This window comes from Brachionichthys hirsutus, unplaced genomic scaffold, assembly GCF_040956055.1.
Source record: "Brachionichthys hirsutus isolate HB-005 unplaced genomic scaffold, CSIRO-AGI_Bhir_v1 contig_1220, whole genome shotgun sequence".
Lineage (NCBI taxonomy): Eukaryota > Metazoa > Chordata > Actinopteri > Lophiiformes > Brachionichthyidae > Brachionichthys > Brachionichthys hirsutus.
The window spans coordinates 1-14,000 of NW_027181112.1; the positions used below are offsets into that span (position 1 = coordinate 1).

At 51.1% G+C, this 14,000-nt stretch overlaps 2 protein-coding genes across 2 annotated transcripts; one reads left to right on the forward strand and one right to left on the reverse strand.

The window, feature by feature from the left end:
* Positions 1 to 554: 554 nt before the first annotated feature.
* Positions 555 to 4,310, reverse strand: LOC137917283 (neuritin-like). Its single transcript, XM_068760097.1, has 3 exons — positions 4,256 to 4,310; positions 1,724 to 1,859; positions 555 to 795 (listed from the first exon to the last, which is right to left on the reverse strand). Exons 1-3 carry the CDS (start codon positions 4,308 to 4,310, stop codon positions 555 to 557), a joined length of 432 nt encoding a protein of 143 aa, XP_068616198.1.
* Positions 4,311 to 6,174: 1,864 nt separating this feature from the next.
* LOC137917282 (coagulation factor XIII A chain-like) lies at positions 6,175 to 11,838 on the forward strand. The gene is made up of 18 exons (XM_068760096.1): positions 6,175 to 6,889; positions 7,599 to 7,657; positions 7,744 to 7,837; positions 7,926 to 8,102; positions 8,189 to 8,437; positions 8,520 to 8,638; positions 8,706 to 8,813; positions 9,161 to 9,335; positions 9,508 to 9,646; positions 9,951 to 10,054; positions 10,124 to 10,212; positions 10,283 to 10,436; positions 10,583 to 10,692; positions 10,758 to 10,923; positions 10,991 to 11,145; positions 11,228 to 11,364; positions 11,427 to 11,532; positions 11,604 to 11,838. Exons 2-18 carry the CDS (start codon positions 7,610 to 7,612, stop codon positions 11,637 to 11,639), a joined length of 2,166 nt encoding a protein of 721 aa, XP_068616197.1. The 5' UTR covers positions 6,175 to 6,889; positions 7,599 to 7,609; the 3' UTR covers positions 11,640 to 11,838.
* Positions 11,839 to 14,000: the final 2,162 nt, after the last annotated feature.

Genomic DNA, 14,000 nt, shown 5'->3' on the forward strand with positions numbered 1-14,000 from the left:
GTGTCTCCAATCAAATGATTTCGATGCGATTAAAATGGTAGAAGCCGGAGTGAGTTTAGCCAATAAGAACACGTGTCGCCACGGAGCGTTGGGTCCGCCCACCTCCTGCGTTCGATAGTCAACCGCCCGTGATGGAGGAGCGGCGGCGGCTGGCGGGAGCCGAGGATGGAGTCTATGGCGCTGGATTCTGTACCTGAGGCTACGTGGGACTGCTAACATACAGCCTGGTACCGAGGCAGCGCCCGGCGGTCGCACGCCGCCGCCGCCGCCGCCGCCCCGCCGAGCAGACGAAACATCAATAATGCATGGTTGACTTTAATTCTGTGTAATTCCACGATTGTAAGCGGGCAAGGTTCCATCAAACGCTCATCACTGTCCTCTCTGCTCAATGCCGTGTTGAATATTTCATGGGGTCGACCTCAGGGTCAGGTCAGCGCGTGATTGGACGAGGCTCCGGGCGAGCCGCTAGCGCTGTTAGCATCCAGTTTGTGATGAATTCTGTTGTTTTTCTCTTTTCTTTTTCTCTTTTCTTTTTCTTCGTTTCCCTTCTCGTGTTAAAACGCCAGCCAGGTCAGTATGGTGGGCAGCGCGGCGAGGGCCAGGGCGCGGCCCCGGCCCCGGCCCCGGCCGTTGGAGGGTCCGGGCGCTCCGTTGCCGGCGCCACAGAGTTCAAACAGGCTCCCGTGGAACGCCAGGCTGCGGGACTCCTGCTTCAGCTTCTCCCAGAGGTCCGTGGCCCCCTCCTGGCAGTCGGCGAGCGCCGTGGCGGCGCACGAGTGGAATCTGTCCCAGTAGCTGCAGGAGAGAGCACAGCTAGCGTTAGCACCACGTGCTCCTCACCGGAGTGGGAGGCGGCCTCTGAACTGACAGTGGGACGCTGGGAGGTCGTACGATGTATGAAACTTTATTTCCGTCTTTTCCTTTCATCCTCTTTTTCTCTATTTATTTTACATTATATTTCTTTGTTTTGTGTGCCCCCCCCCCTCCTCCTGGTTGTCATAGCGACGCCTGGCTTCTGACACAGCGGCTCTAATCTAATCTGCTCTTATTGATGACGACCTCCTGAACCGGGAAGTGTCGACGCTCCGGGGGGGGGGGGGGGGGGTGTTAAAGCGCCCCTCCTGCCACGCCTCGACACCGCTGTGATGGAGCTGTCACTGAATTACCTTTGTGTGTGTGTGTGCGTGTGTGTGTGCGTGTGTGTGTGTGCGTGTGTGTGTGTGTGCGTGCGTGTGTGTGTGCGTGTGTGTGTGTGCGTGTGTGTGTGTGTGTGTGTGTGTGTGTGTGTGCGTGTGTGTGTGTGCGCCCGCGCTCATGGAGGGGTGGGGGCGTCTCACTGCAGCGTACCATCTGGTGCCACCGAGTTTGGGGGGGGGGGGTTCAGAACGACTTCCTGTTTGTACTCTCTACTACGCCGGAGCGTCCAATCAGCATCTGTGTTCAGCTCAGGTGTGACCCCGCCCCTCCAGAAGCAGCTCCTCCTCCAGAAGCAGCTCCTCCCCCCTCTATACATTCATGTTCGGGTTCTAACTTGTTCCCGTGTCCCGTGTCCCCTGTCCCGTGTCCCTTGTCCCCTGACCCCTGTCCCGTGACCCTTGTCCCGTGACCCCTGTCCCTGTCCCTTGTCCCCTGTCCCGTGACCCCTGTCTCGTTTCCCCTGTCCCCTGTCCCATGACCCCTGTCCCGTGTCCCCTGTCCCGTGTCCCTTGTCCCCGGGACGCACCTGCAGATGGTGTGCAGGTTGTCCCGCTCGTCCAGGTCGGGGGGGTAGCTCGCCATGTTGTCCCCCAGCTGGAGCAGACAGTTGGAGAAGCCTTTGAACACGGAGTCGCACTGACCGGCGCTGACCAGCAGGGACCCTGGGGGGGGGGGGGGGTTAGGGTTAGGTCTCACCTACACGTTTGATCAGCTGTAATCACACCGGGTGGACGCCTCCACACGCACACACACGCGCGCGCGCGCTGCGCTGATTGGTGTGTGCGTGGTTCGTTAAGGACTTGATGGATGATTCGGTTAACGCGCCGCCGTCTCTGGCTCCGCCCCGTCACGCCGGACTAACACGCGTGACGTGTCGTTCGAGTCGTCACCGGAACACGGTAAACCGTCCGTGACGCGTTTACATCCGGCTGGGGCTTTGCTCTGTTTCTATTGGTCGGTTTATGAGACGCGGCGCGGCGCGGCGCGTGAAGGAGGGTGCGTTTCTGGCGTCCCGGAGCTAACGGACATCAAGTAAGTCATGAAATGTTGTTGTTGTTATGGCAACGATTCTAAAGAATTCCCTGTTGTGGATAATAATTCATTCATTCATGCGGGTCTCAGGTGTTGCTGTAGCCCCGCCCAGCTTGCCGTGAGAGGCGGGGCCACACAGAACCCGGGCAGACATGGGGAGAACACAAACTCCACACAATTAGGATTCAAACCCAGAACCTCTTCTTGCATAAGAGCTTGAAATATGCAGATATTTATTTATCAATTATCGATTTTATGACTTTCTAAAATTCTCGTTTTAATATTTCTCTCTCTCCTGGTGTCTCTCTATCTCTGTGGCATGACGTCATCTCTAACACACTGCTTCCTCGCTGCAGCAGCAAAACGAGCCAATCAGCAGCGGAGAAGGTCACCTGAGACCGTGAATGAGGTGACCCCCCCCCACACACACACACACACACACCTAATTTCATTGATTTTAATGGGAACACAAACATCATCCTTGAATATTTACAGCGTTAATAATTTATTAAATCAAGACAGAAAAATATTTAGTCTTTTTATATTTGTACGTTTCATTGACGTCACGTTTAAAATTCGTTTTTATTGTATTCTCTCATTTTTTAATTTCCTTTATTTTATTTTCTGAAACCAGGACAGTTCAACACGCGCACGTCGACGGGGACGCGCAGCATTTTCAGCACACACACACACACACACACGGCTGCCTGCAGTGCATCGATGCCAAAAGCAGCGTGTTGTAGCTCAGACACACCCACCTCCCACACGCACGAGGATTTCTTTACGCGCTAAAAATCCACAAAAATACAACAATTAACAAACAAATAATTTTATACCCATTTAAAAAGATTCACTGCAAATAATTCGTTTATTAAAATCTTCCCTCGAAACGAATTTCAATTATTTATTTATTTTTTATTTGTTTTATTTTTGCTGCTGATTTTAAAATAATTTCTCATCAAACGATTTAAATAAAGAAGAAAGAAAAGAGTAAACTCTGCACCTCCTCCCGGCCGGAGCACCGGAGCACCGGAGCATCAAACCTCCAGAAGCAGGAGCATCTGAATAATTCACGTTGTCTCTTCACACACGCGCGCACGTACACAAACATACAAACACTCGTGTACGTGCGCGCGCGCACTCCCCCACAGCGTCGTTATGCAACCGTACACGCATGCAGCAAACTCATCGTGGCGCCCTCCGGACATTAGACCGCCGGTTTCTCCGGTTGAGACAATTCTCACGTGATTTTTTGACATATTAAATATTAATAGGAATTTAGCTTCCGTCACGCACGGGGCTTGACGTGATTCGTGCGTGTTCACAGTGAGATGTTGGAATAAAATAAATGCTTGAATGCAGGTGCGGTTCTAACCCGGGACGGTCCGGACCGGCGGGGAAACGGTTCCCGTTTTACCGGCAGCGAACTGACCTTCAAACGGATTTCATTGAATGTGTAGAACAGACACCGCAACAAGGCGCCGCCGCTCAGCGGCCGGTCGGCCGGTCGGTCGGCCGGTCGGTCGGTCGGTCGGTCTTTATTGTTCGATTTGATTCGTTTATTATTCGATGTTTGTCCCCTCATTAAAATGTGGAGTTATTTCTGAAGGTGAAAAAAATCAGTTCGGGACAACGGGGGGGGAGAGAGTAGAGGGAGGAGGGGGGCATTCCCCTTGTTAGCGCGCACGTTCGCGCGCGCTCAAGTGTAGCCCCGTTAAATTAAACGCGAAAAGATCAAATGATCAAAATAAATTCGTAAAACAAAATTTATTTCACCTCGAATATTTACAAGAAAAATAACAAACAATTCTGTTCCGATTTGAAAGAAGTATTTTCTAAAATAAACTCGTTTTTTAATATTGAATAATCAGAAAAAAAAATATTTTTAACGTTTTAAAATTACATTATTCGAAAATGTCGATTTTTGTTCCGAACAGACGAGAAGAAAGTCCCGGTCTGGTCCCGGTCCGGTCCCGGTCCGGTCCCGGTCCGGTCCCGGTCCGGTCCCGGTCCGGTCCGGACTCACCGATGTGGAGCGCCAGGAAGAGGACGAGGCACCTGGACCAGCTGACTCCCATCATCCGCTCCTCCTCACCAGGAGACACCAGATTCAGCAAGTTGGAGCGCAGCGGAGCAGGAGGTGCAAGCAGCTACATCCGATGCTCCTCCTCCTCCTCCTCCTTCCTCGTCTGCGCTCTTCTTCTGCGCCTCCTGCTCGTGACTGTTCTGCTCTGCGCCTCCTGCCAGTTTTACTCTGGAGAGAGAGAGAGAGAGAGAGAGGGGGGACGGGCTCCCTCCTCTCTCTCTCATTATTTTTTCATCTTCTCATTCATTCAGTTATTTTTCATTTTTGCCTCCAAAATCGTTGATTTGATCAGAAACTGAAAAAAAGCGTCATTTATCATAAAATCACGTGTTTGAAAATAAGACATTTATTGAATTCAATTGAAATATTTTTTTTAAAACAGTAAAACAAATATTTCTATAAAGGACTTTATTTTATTAAACATGAAACAGATAAAAAATAAAAATGTCTCTGATCTGATCTGAAACAGAATCACCAGATTCCTCCCGATCAGACATTGATGATGACGTCATCGGGTCCCTCAGCAGTAAAGAACCCTTCTGATCCAGAGGATGATCCGGATCATGACCGGAACCGGAACCGGAACCGGAACCGGAACCCAACCCAACCACCACAGATCGGAGCCCTGAGTCAGTCCGGTACATGTCATCAACTAATAGCATTAGCATCCATCCGCTCTGAACTTTGACCTCTGTTATTGCAATGACAATAATAATAATTAGTAGTATTAGAGTATAATAATATTAATCGTAATAATAATATAATAGTGTTAAATAACAATAATAAGTACCAGTAGTAGTATTAGAGTTAGTCATTATACTAATAGTTAAATAAGAGTAATAACAATAAAAATAGTTATTATTATTATTAGCGTTTAGGCTACACACCTGAAGCAGAATGACGTCAGTCTTACACACATTAACCTCAGCGTGTGACCTTTGACCCTCAGTCTTCTCATCCAATCAGATGTGGAGGCCTTGACTTGACTTGACAAGTTGAGAGTTTTAGTGGCATCAGTGCCTCCTGCTGGAGGCCCAGAGGAACTGCACGTCCTTCCCCCCTGCAGGAGCGCTCCTATCTGGGAGCTCTGCTCCTCCCTCCTCCTCAAAGGCCCACTGCATCACCTGCAGCAGCCCCGCCCCCTAGCCCGTGAGCTCCAACCGTCACCACTTTGCTACCGGAGACACCCTCATGGTGCTCAGCCAATCAGAAGCAGAGAGGGGTGGGCCAATGGCATAAAGTCACCTTAGGGTGTAGAACACAAGAACAACCATCAGGCCGACCGGCCCGCCTCCTCCTCGTGACCTTTGAGGAGTTCACCACGACGTCTGAAGGTCGCCGTGGCTTTAGGACAGAGGAGGAAGTGAGAGCAGGTCAGACCGTTGTCATGGTGACAGCATCACATGGATAAATGTGTACCTGTGGTGCTCCGCCTCCTATCCCATTGCTTTGTTTGCAGAGTAGCTTTCTAGCTAACCAGCTCCAGCAACGCTAATCTAGCTTATTGCTAAATAGCATAGCAGCTCCGGAGGCTAACACGACGTGGCGTGGCGTGTTCGGCGCACGGCCTGATGGGAACTTCCTCTGACCGCTACGGTCAGGCTGTGAGGTCTCCCTGACACGCTGCTTCTGATTGGTCAGGGGCTCCACTTCCTGTTTCCTGTCTCTTCAGGCAGAACAAGCAGGATCAGCATTTATACATGTTTCATACTCCTCTGTGTTCAATCAGAACTTTATTAACTCCAAAGTCCAGCACTCGTCCAGGTGTGTCTCAGTGTGTGTGTCCCTGTGTGTGTGTCTCAGTGTGTGTGTCCCTGTGTGTGTGTCTCAGTGTGTGTGTTTCTGTGTGTGTGTTTCTGTGTGTGTGTCCCTGTGTGTGTGTCTCTGTGTGTGTGTCCCTGTGTGTGTGTCTCAGTGTGTGTGTCTCTGTGTGTGTGTCCCTGTGTGTGTGTCTCAGTGTGTGTGTCCCTGTGTGTGTGTCTCAGTGTGTGTGTTTCTGTGTGTGTGTTTCTGTGTGTGTATCCGTGTGTGTGTTTCTGTGTGTGTGTCCCTGTGTGTGTGTCTCTGTGTGTGTCTCTGTGTGTGTGTATCCGTGTGTGTGTTTCTGTGTGTGTGTCCCTGTGTGTGTGTCTCTGTGTGTGTCTCTGTGTGTGTGTATCCGTGTGTGTGTTTCTGTGTGTGTGTCCCTGTGTGTGTGTTTCTGTGTGTGTGTCTCTGTGTGTGTGTCTGTGTGTGTGTATCCGTGTGTGTGTATCCGTGTGTGTGTTTCTGTGTGTGTGTCCCTGTGTGTGTGTCTCTGTGTGTGTGTCTGTGTGTGTGTATCCGTGTGTGTGTCTCAGTGTGTGTGTTTCTGTGTGTGTGTCCCTGTGTGTGTGTCTCAGTGTGTGTGTTTCTGTGTGTGTGTTTCTGTGTGTGTGTCCCTGTGTGTGTGTCTCAGTGTGTGTGTTTCTGTGTGTGTGTTTCTGTGTGTGTATCCGTGTGTGTGTATCCGTGTGTGTGTTTCTGTGTGTGTGAATAGAGGAAGTTGTCGTGTATAAAAGCTGATCTGATCATCAGAGACTCTTCATCTGGACGGTGAGAGACACTCACACACACTCACACACTCACACACACACACTCACACACTCACACACTCACACACACTCACACACACACACTCACACACTCACACACACACACTCACACACTCGTTTATTTGTTGTTTTGTTTTTTATTTATCAGGATGTTTTGTTAACTTTGTTCTTTGATCAGATTTTAAAGATTTTAAACTTTTATAGAAACATACAGATGATTCCCTTTTCAGATTAGTCTGTTTACATTTGATTGGTTTACATTTGATCTGTTTTTCTTTGATCTGTTTACATTTGATCTGTTTACATTTGATCTGTTTTTCTTTGATCTGTTTACATTTGATCTGTTTGCATTTGATGTGTTTACATTTGATCTGTTTGCATTTGATCTGTTTACATTTGATTGGTTTACATTTGATTGGTTTACGTTTGATCTGTTTACATTTGATCTGTTTTTCTTTGATCTGTTTACATTTGATCTGTTTGCATTTGATGTGTTTACATTTGATCTGTTTGCATTTGATCTGTTTACATTTGATTGGTTTACATTTGATTGGTTTACATTTGATCTGTTTGCATTTGATCTGTTTACATTTGATCGGTTTACATTTGATTGGTTTACATTTGATTTGTTTACATTTGATCTGTTTACATTTGATCTGTTTTTCTTTGATCTGTTTATATTTGTTATTTGTTCTTTATTTTCTCTCCAGTCTGACTCATCATGTCTCGTCCTGCCGGCTGGTCCACCAGGGGGCGCTTCATCTCGCCGGTGCGACGCGTCAGCTAAGCTAACTTCATGTTGACTTTTCCTGATTGGTTGACTGATTGATTGATTGATTGACTGACTGACTGCAGGTGCCGACCACCAACCTTGTGAATGATGACAAGTTTCCAGAGTTTGAACCCTTTGAAGAGGAGGCCACGCCCAGAGGGTGGGGCCCTGTTGGGGGTGAGGTTCTTCCTCCTGCCGGTGGTTATGTGTTCTAATTGATTGATGAAGGTGTGATCGATTGATGTCCGTCCCTTCCTGCTCTCAGATCCTCTTCTGGTGAAGGAAGTGGACATGTGCCAGAAGACCAACAAGTTGGACCACCTAACCGGGGACTACGACGTGGACAACCTGGTGGTCCGCCGGGGGAGGGCCTTCAGCCTGAAGGTCAGCTTTAACCGCCCGCCCACACCTGAGGACGACTTCCAGCTGGAGTTCACCATCGGTGACATTATCCGTCCATCCGTCCATCTGCCCGCCCAGTCAGAACAACACCTCCTCCTCTTCATCACTCCTCCTCTTCCTCCACAGGTGCGAGGCCTTCAGCCAGTAAGCGGACCCTGGAGGTGGTGACCTTCGGCTCCCGTCGCGGCGGTTCTTGGTCGGGGAAGATTCTGGAGACACGAGGGCAGACCCTGATGCTGGAGGTCAAGACGTTGCCCGACGCCGTCGTGGGGAAGCTTCACACCTACGTGTCCATCGTGATGCCCAATGGGATGCAGCGAACCAAGAGGAACCCCGCCTCCGACCTGTACCTGCTGTTCAACGCCTGGTGTGAAGGTCAGACTCAGGTCGCCATCGTTTCCTTGTTGCTTCCTTTGCTGAATGGTTCCCGTCGTCGCTGAACGTCGTCTCTACGCAGACGACACCGTCTTCCTCCCTGAGGAGGACGAGCGGAAGGAGTTCGTCCTCAACGACGCCGGCATGATCTTCTGTGGTACAGACGAAAACGTGTTAAAACGGAACTGGATGTATGGACAGGTACACACACACACAGGTACGCACACACGCACGCACACACACGCTGAACGCCGTGCGCCCTCTGCAGTTTGAACGCGGCGTCTTGGACGCCTGCATTCACATCCTGGACTCGTCTCTGATGCCGATCAGCGACAGAGGCAGCATCATCAAAGTGATCAGGAAAGGATCAGCGATGGTGAGAAACGCTAATCCGTCTCATTGTGTGTGTGCTTTTAGCCTGCTAGCTGTATAGCACTGTGGTGTGGTGAAGCTAGCTAGCTACTGATTATATGGTAGAATATTTCAATGATCTCTCCTCGCTAATATTCTACCTTTTATGTCGTCACATTTGTAGATTCCAGCAGCATTACGTCCATTTTACTTCTTATTGAGAGGCTAACTGTGATTAGCATATGCTTCAGTATCTCACCAAACGGACCAAAGACTGTTAGCATGCTAATTTGTCAAATCCTAGAATGTCTCAGTGAAGATTTACGCATTTATGTATTTTGCCATGCTAATATGACCCCCCCCCCCCCCCAGATGAACTCTCAGGACGATGACGGGGTGTTGGTTGGAAACTGGAGCGATGATTTCTCTCTGGGCACCCCTCCCACGGCCTGGACCGGCAGCGTCAGGATCCTGCTGCAGTACGCTAACACTGGAGTTCCCGTCTGTTTCGCCCAGTGCTGGGTGTTCGCCGGGGTCTTTAACACCTGTAAGAGCTAGCACGTTAGCACGTTAGCACCTTACACTAAACACAGGTGTAAGGTAATGCTAATCAATACCTTGCAATAGACTGGACAGGCGTCCACAGGTGGAGCAGCAAGGCTCAGTTCAGATGAGCGCCACCCTGTGGTGGATTCTTATTGGCTCTGCTGTCCTTCCAGTCCTCCGTTGCCTCGGCATCCCGGCGAGAGTCGTCACCAACTTCCATTCGGCTCACGACAACACGGGCAACCTGAAGACCGACCTCATCTTCAAGCCGAACGGCACGCTGGACCGGCTCCGCACCAAGGACTCCATCTGGTGGGCTCAGACAGAACCAGCGGCCGTGTTCGGGTTCTGCTGCCCCAGCAGGCCGGTTGTTGTTTCTATTGTCGACACGTTTCTACATCTTTAGTAAATATTTCATTTCTTCTGATTACGCAGGAAATTATTGCGAGTGTGGCTAAGATAAGATAAAACTTTATTCGTCTTACGTTGGAGAACGTTACTATTACAGTACCAGTAATAGTAATAGCAGTAATAGTCCAGTAATATTCTAAAATAGTAATAAATTAACCACCTGCTAACGGCTAACGACAGACTGAGCTAACAGACACGTCTGCAGGAACTACCACTGCTGGAACGAGGTCTGCATCAGACGCCCTGACCTGCCGATGGGCTTTGGAGGATGGCAGGTGGTCGACGCCACGCCCCAGGAGAACAGTGGCGGTAGGACAGACAGGTGGCAGACAGACAGGTGGACAGAGACACAGGTGATCGTGGTCCTCTGGTTTACAGGATACTTCCGCTGCGGTCCTGCTTCCGTCGCCGCCATCAAGACGGGTCTCATCTACCACCCGTTCGACTGTGGATTCGTCTTTGCTGAGGCGGGTTTGGATCAGAACCAGAAGGCTCAGTGGCGCAGTGTGACCGAAGTCCGTCCCTCTTCCCCCGCAGGTGAACAGTGACATCGTCTACCACATTCGGGATAAGTACGGAACGCTGTCCGCCTACAAGGTGGACTCCACCTATGTGGGACGGAGCATTTGGACCAAAGCCATCGGCAGCACGGATCCGATGGACATCACCCAGAACTACAAGAACCCTGAAGGTGACCCGCAAAACCGGGGAGCGCACCTTTCCCATTCTACGTCTGAGCCCGGACACGTCACAGTGTCCAGTTATCCCAGTTTAGACTTGTTCAGGTGTGAACCCAAAGGGGGCGTGGCTAGTGTCTTGGTTCGCTTGGTTCCGCAGGCAGCGACGCTGACAGCCAGGCCATGGCCCAGGCAGAGGAGCTGGACTGTGCGAGGGATCACAGCATTCTGGCCGACGCCCGGCTGCTCGTCACCGTCAGCGCCGAGCAGGTGAGTCGAGGGACGCGGGTGCATCTCGTCCCGGGACTCGTCCTCCAAGCAATCCGTCCCTGCAGGCTCTTGTGGGTCACGATGTCTACGTGGTCGTGGACTTCCAGAACCAGGCGGACTTCAGCAGGACCATCGACGCTCACCTGTCCGGCACTGTCGTCTTCTACACCGGCGTCTCAGTCAATCAGTTCAAGGACCAGGACTTCACCGTCAGCGTGCCGCCCTATCAGAGTGAGCGACCTCGCAGGACACGCCCCCTTTCCCGGACGCCCCAATCAGACTTGTGTTCGTCTTGCAGCGGAGCGAGTCCCACTCACCATCACGGCTGACGAGTACCTGCCTCACCTGGGCTCCCAGGTGTCCATGCAGCTCGTGGTGACCGGACACACCGACGGCCAATCGGTGAGCGCCATCAAGGTGGTGGAGCTGCTGTGTCCTGAGCTCACCTTGACGGTAAAACGCAGCAGAGCTTCCCGGATTCCCGGCTTCCCGGACGGGAACGCTGGGATTAACGGCGGCGCATCGATCGCTGCAGGTGAGCGGCTGGCCGAAGGTGAGGCAGACGATGTTCGTGACGGTGTCCTTCACCAACCCGTTGTCCTTCCCTCTGCGTGACGTCACCCTCGCCATAGAGGGGCCGGGACTCATGAGCCACACGACGCGCTTCTACAGGTGTGCACGCCTCTGTGCCTGGTGCGCAGGTGGCGTTGTTGATGCCTGACTTCCTGTTTCAGCCTCGTAGCGTCCCAGGCTACGATCGAGTGGAAGCAGCCCTTCGTCCCTCGGCTGACGGGGAACCGCTGCCTGGCGGCGCTGATGGACTCCCCCGCCCTCAAACAGGTGACCTCTGAAGCGCCTTCTGTCCCATCAAGGCCACCGTACAGCAGCTCATTCCTCCCCGGGTTTTTCAGGTGTCCGGATATGCTTGCGTCAACATTTCCCCCTGAGATGATTGGATCATCGTCACCCAGCCCTTTCCATTTCCACCAATCAGAGAGTGGGAGGAGCCAATGACCCACAGCTCCTTTGATGATTCACGTTGTTTCAGCAGCTCAAGATAAAAGTTTACGTTTAATCCAGAATGAGTCGAAGTACAAAATATTAGTTTTCTGAAATTCTCATTAATGCTAAAAAAGAAGAGTTTAAAGTCGGACAGAGTGAGTTCATCTCTTATTCAGACTTTATTGAAACTTTATTCTTTGCTTTTAACGTCTTTTTACTAACAATAAAAGCAGATTCAAAACCACTGAAGGTTTCAAGACGTCACTTTCAAACTCATCAAAAACAAAATGATTCGCTCGCACTTTATTAACAGTTACATTTGGTGGCGGACGAAAGAATAAAATAAAGTTTTAACCACAGCGCTGTGCTGCGGGTACGCTGTTCCACCGCTAGAGGGAGTCAGAGACCTTCACCCAGGACGGGAGCGCTGCTACCAGTTCAGACCCAGTAACGCAGCTCATTCATTCATTCATCTTCTGAACCGGGCTGGGCCAGCCCGTCAGACAATCATTCACACACACACACACACACACACACACACACACACTGCTCACACCGTGTGCGTGCACGCTCCCCGTGTCTCCTGCAGGAGTCGGTGAAGAAGATGAAGAAGAAGAACAGAGTGGGTAAAGTTTCTTTTAGAACATGCGATCTTTAAAAGTCAGTTTATATGAATAACGGCCAGCAGAGGGCAGCACTCTGCCCGGCAGTGTCTTCCAAATATGGTCATGTGGACAAACAACTTTCCTCTTTGTGTTTAAAGCTAACAGGTAAACCAATAAGCATTAGCCAGTAGCTATCCTGTTAGCTCACCTAAGGAAATGCTTTAGCTGTGGCCATGCTAACGCTAGCTGTAGCTGCTACGCTTGTTGTTTATCAATACCATGTTTGTGTTTACATTTTAAATGAGTTTAACCGTTAAAAGCAGGAATAGCTTGATGCTACTTCCTAAACGTGTTTATTTATTCCAGAACCCGCCCATTCTCAACGGCGCCATTCTTATCAAGGTTCCGAACGTTTCTGAAGGGCATCCCCAAAGGCCGTCCTGGGAGGGGGGGTCTTTGAGCCCCCCCGGGCCTGCAGCATGACCCCTCCACGGTGCGTCCTCTCCGGACGTCCCCCTGAAGACGTGACGTTGTCTCACGTCCTCCAGATCGTTCTATTTCTGCGCCCACAAGGTAAAGCCCAGCAGCTTCAGCGCCCGCGTTTAGGCAGCGGTCAAATAACGGCCTCACCTCAATCAGGGACGATGACATCATCATTTCCTCACCTCGATGATGTCATGTCCTGTTTGGAATCTGTCCGACACTCACGACAAGCTGATACAAATCTAGGGACCCTTTATTGATCTAATACGAAGAGGAGGAGTCAGGCTGTAACCTCCAGGGACGGAGCTGCAGTCCGCTCCTTCTGGGCCGCGGGGACATCCGAGGCCCAGAACCAGAACCAGAACCAGACGCTGGAGTCCAAAGGGTTAAGAGCAGGACAGCGCTAGCTACTCAAACATTTAAAAGCCCACATCAAACATTCCTGAAAGTCATTTACCTGTAAAAGAGTGTTGAGTGTCAACACTCCCCTCCCCCTCCCCCTCCCCCTCCCCCACCAGCAACAGGTGAGTCATCGTCATGGTAACTGTATCTGAGTGATCAGCATCACAAACTGGTCTGTCCAGATACTCCATCAGTCTGAACACACCTTAGCCTGTCGACACGCCCGCGAGAGGACCTGAACCAGAACCCTAGACACACTGAGACCACGCCCCCCCGGTCCGGTTCGGTCTGGTCCCGACCACGACAAGAACTGCAGAATCCAACTGTTTACTCTGATGTCCCCAACCAGGTCCACAGGATCAGGTCCTACATCCCGTCCCCAACCAGGTCCCACAGGATCAGGTCCTACATCCTGTCCCCAACCAGGTCCCACAGGATCAGGTCCTACATCCTGTCCCCTCAGACCGGTTCGGAGTCAGGAGGAGGTGAAGCTGTTTTAACTTGCTCCTCAGGCTCAAGGCAAACAACTGTTACCTACAAATCATCCGTCACCATTGGAAACCGGTTTCCCCCCTCCCCCTCCCTGCCCCCCCCTCTGCTGCTGCTCCGTCCCATTGAGCTGAGGGAAGAGGTGAAGGTGGAGGAGCGGCGAGGAGCACATGCTCCTCATCCCCCCACGCTGCCGACAGGTGTTGGCTCCATGTGACTGCCTGCCTGTCCGGACAGCGCTCCAATCAGGAGGAGGAGGAGGAGTGTGTAAAGTTTCATCAACAACAACTGTGTCGCCTCCTTTTCGCTCAGGGTTGAGAAACTCAG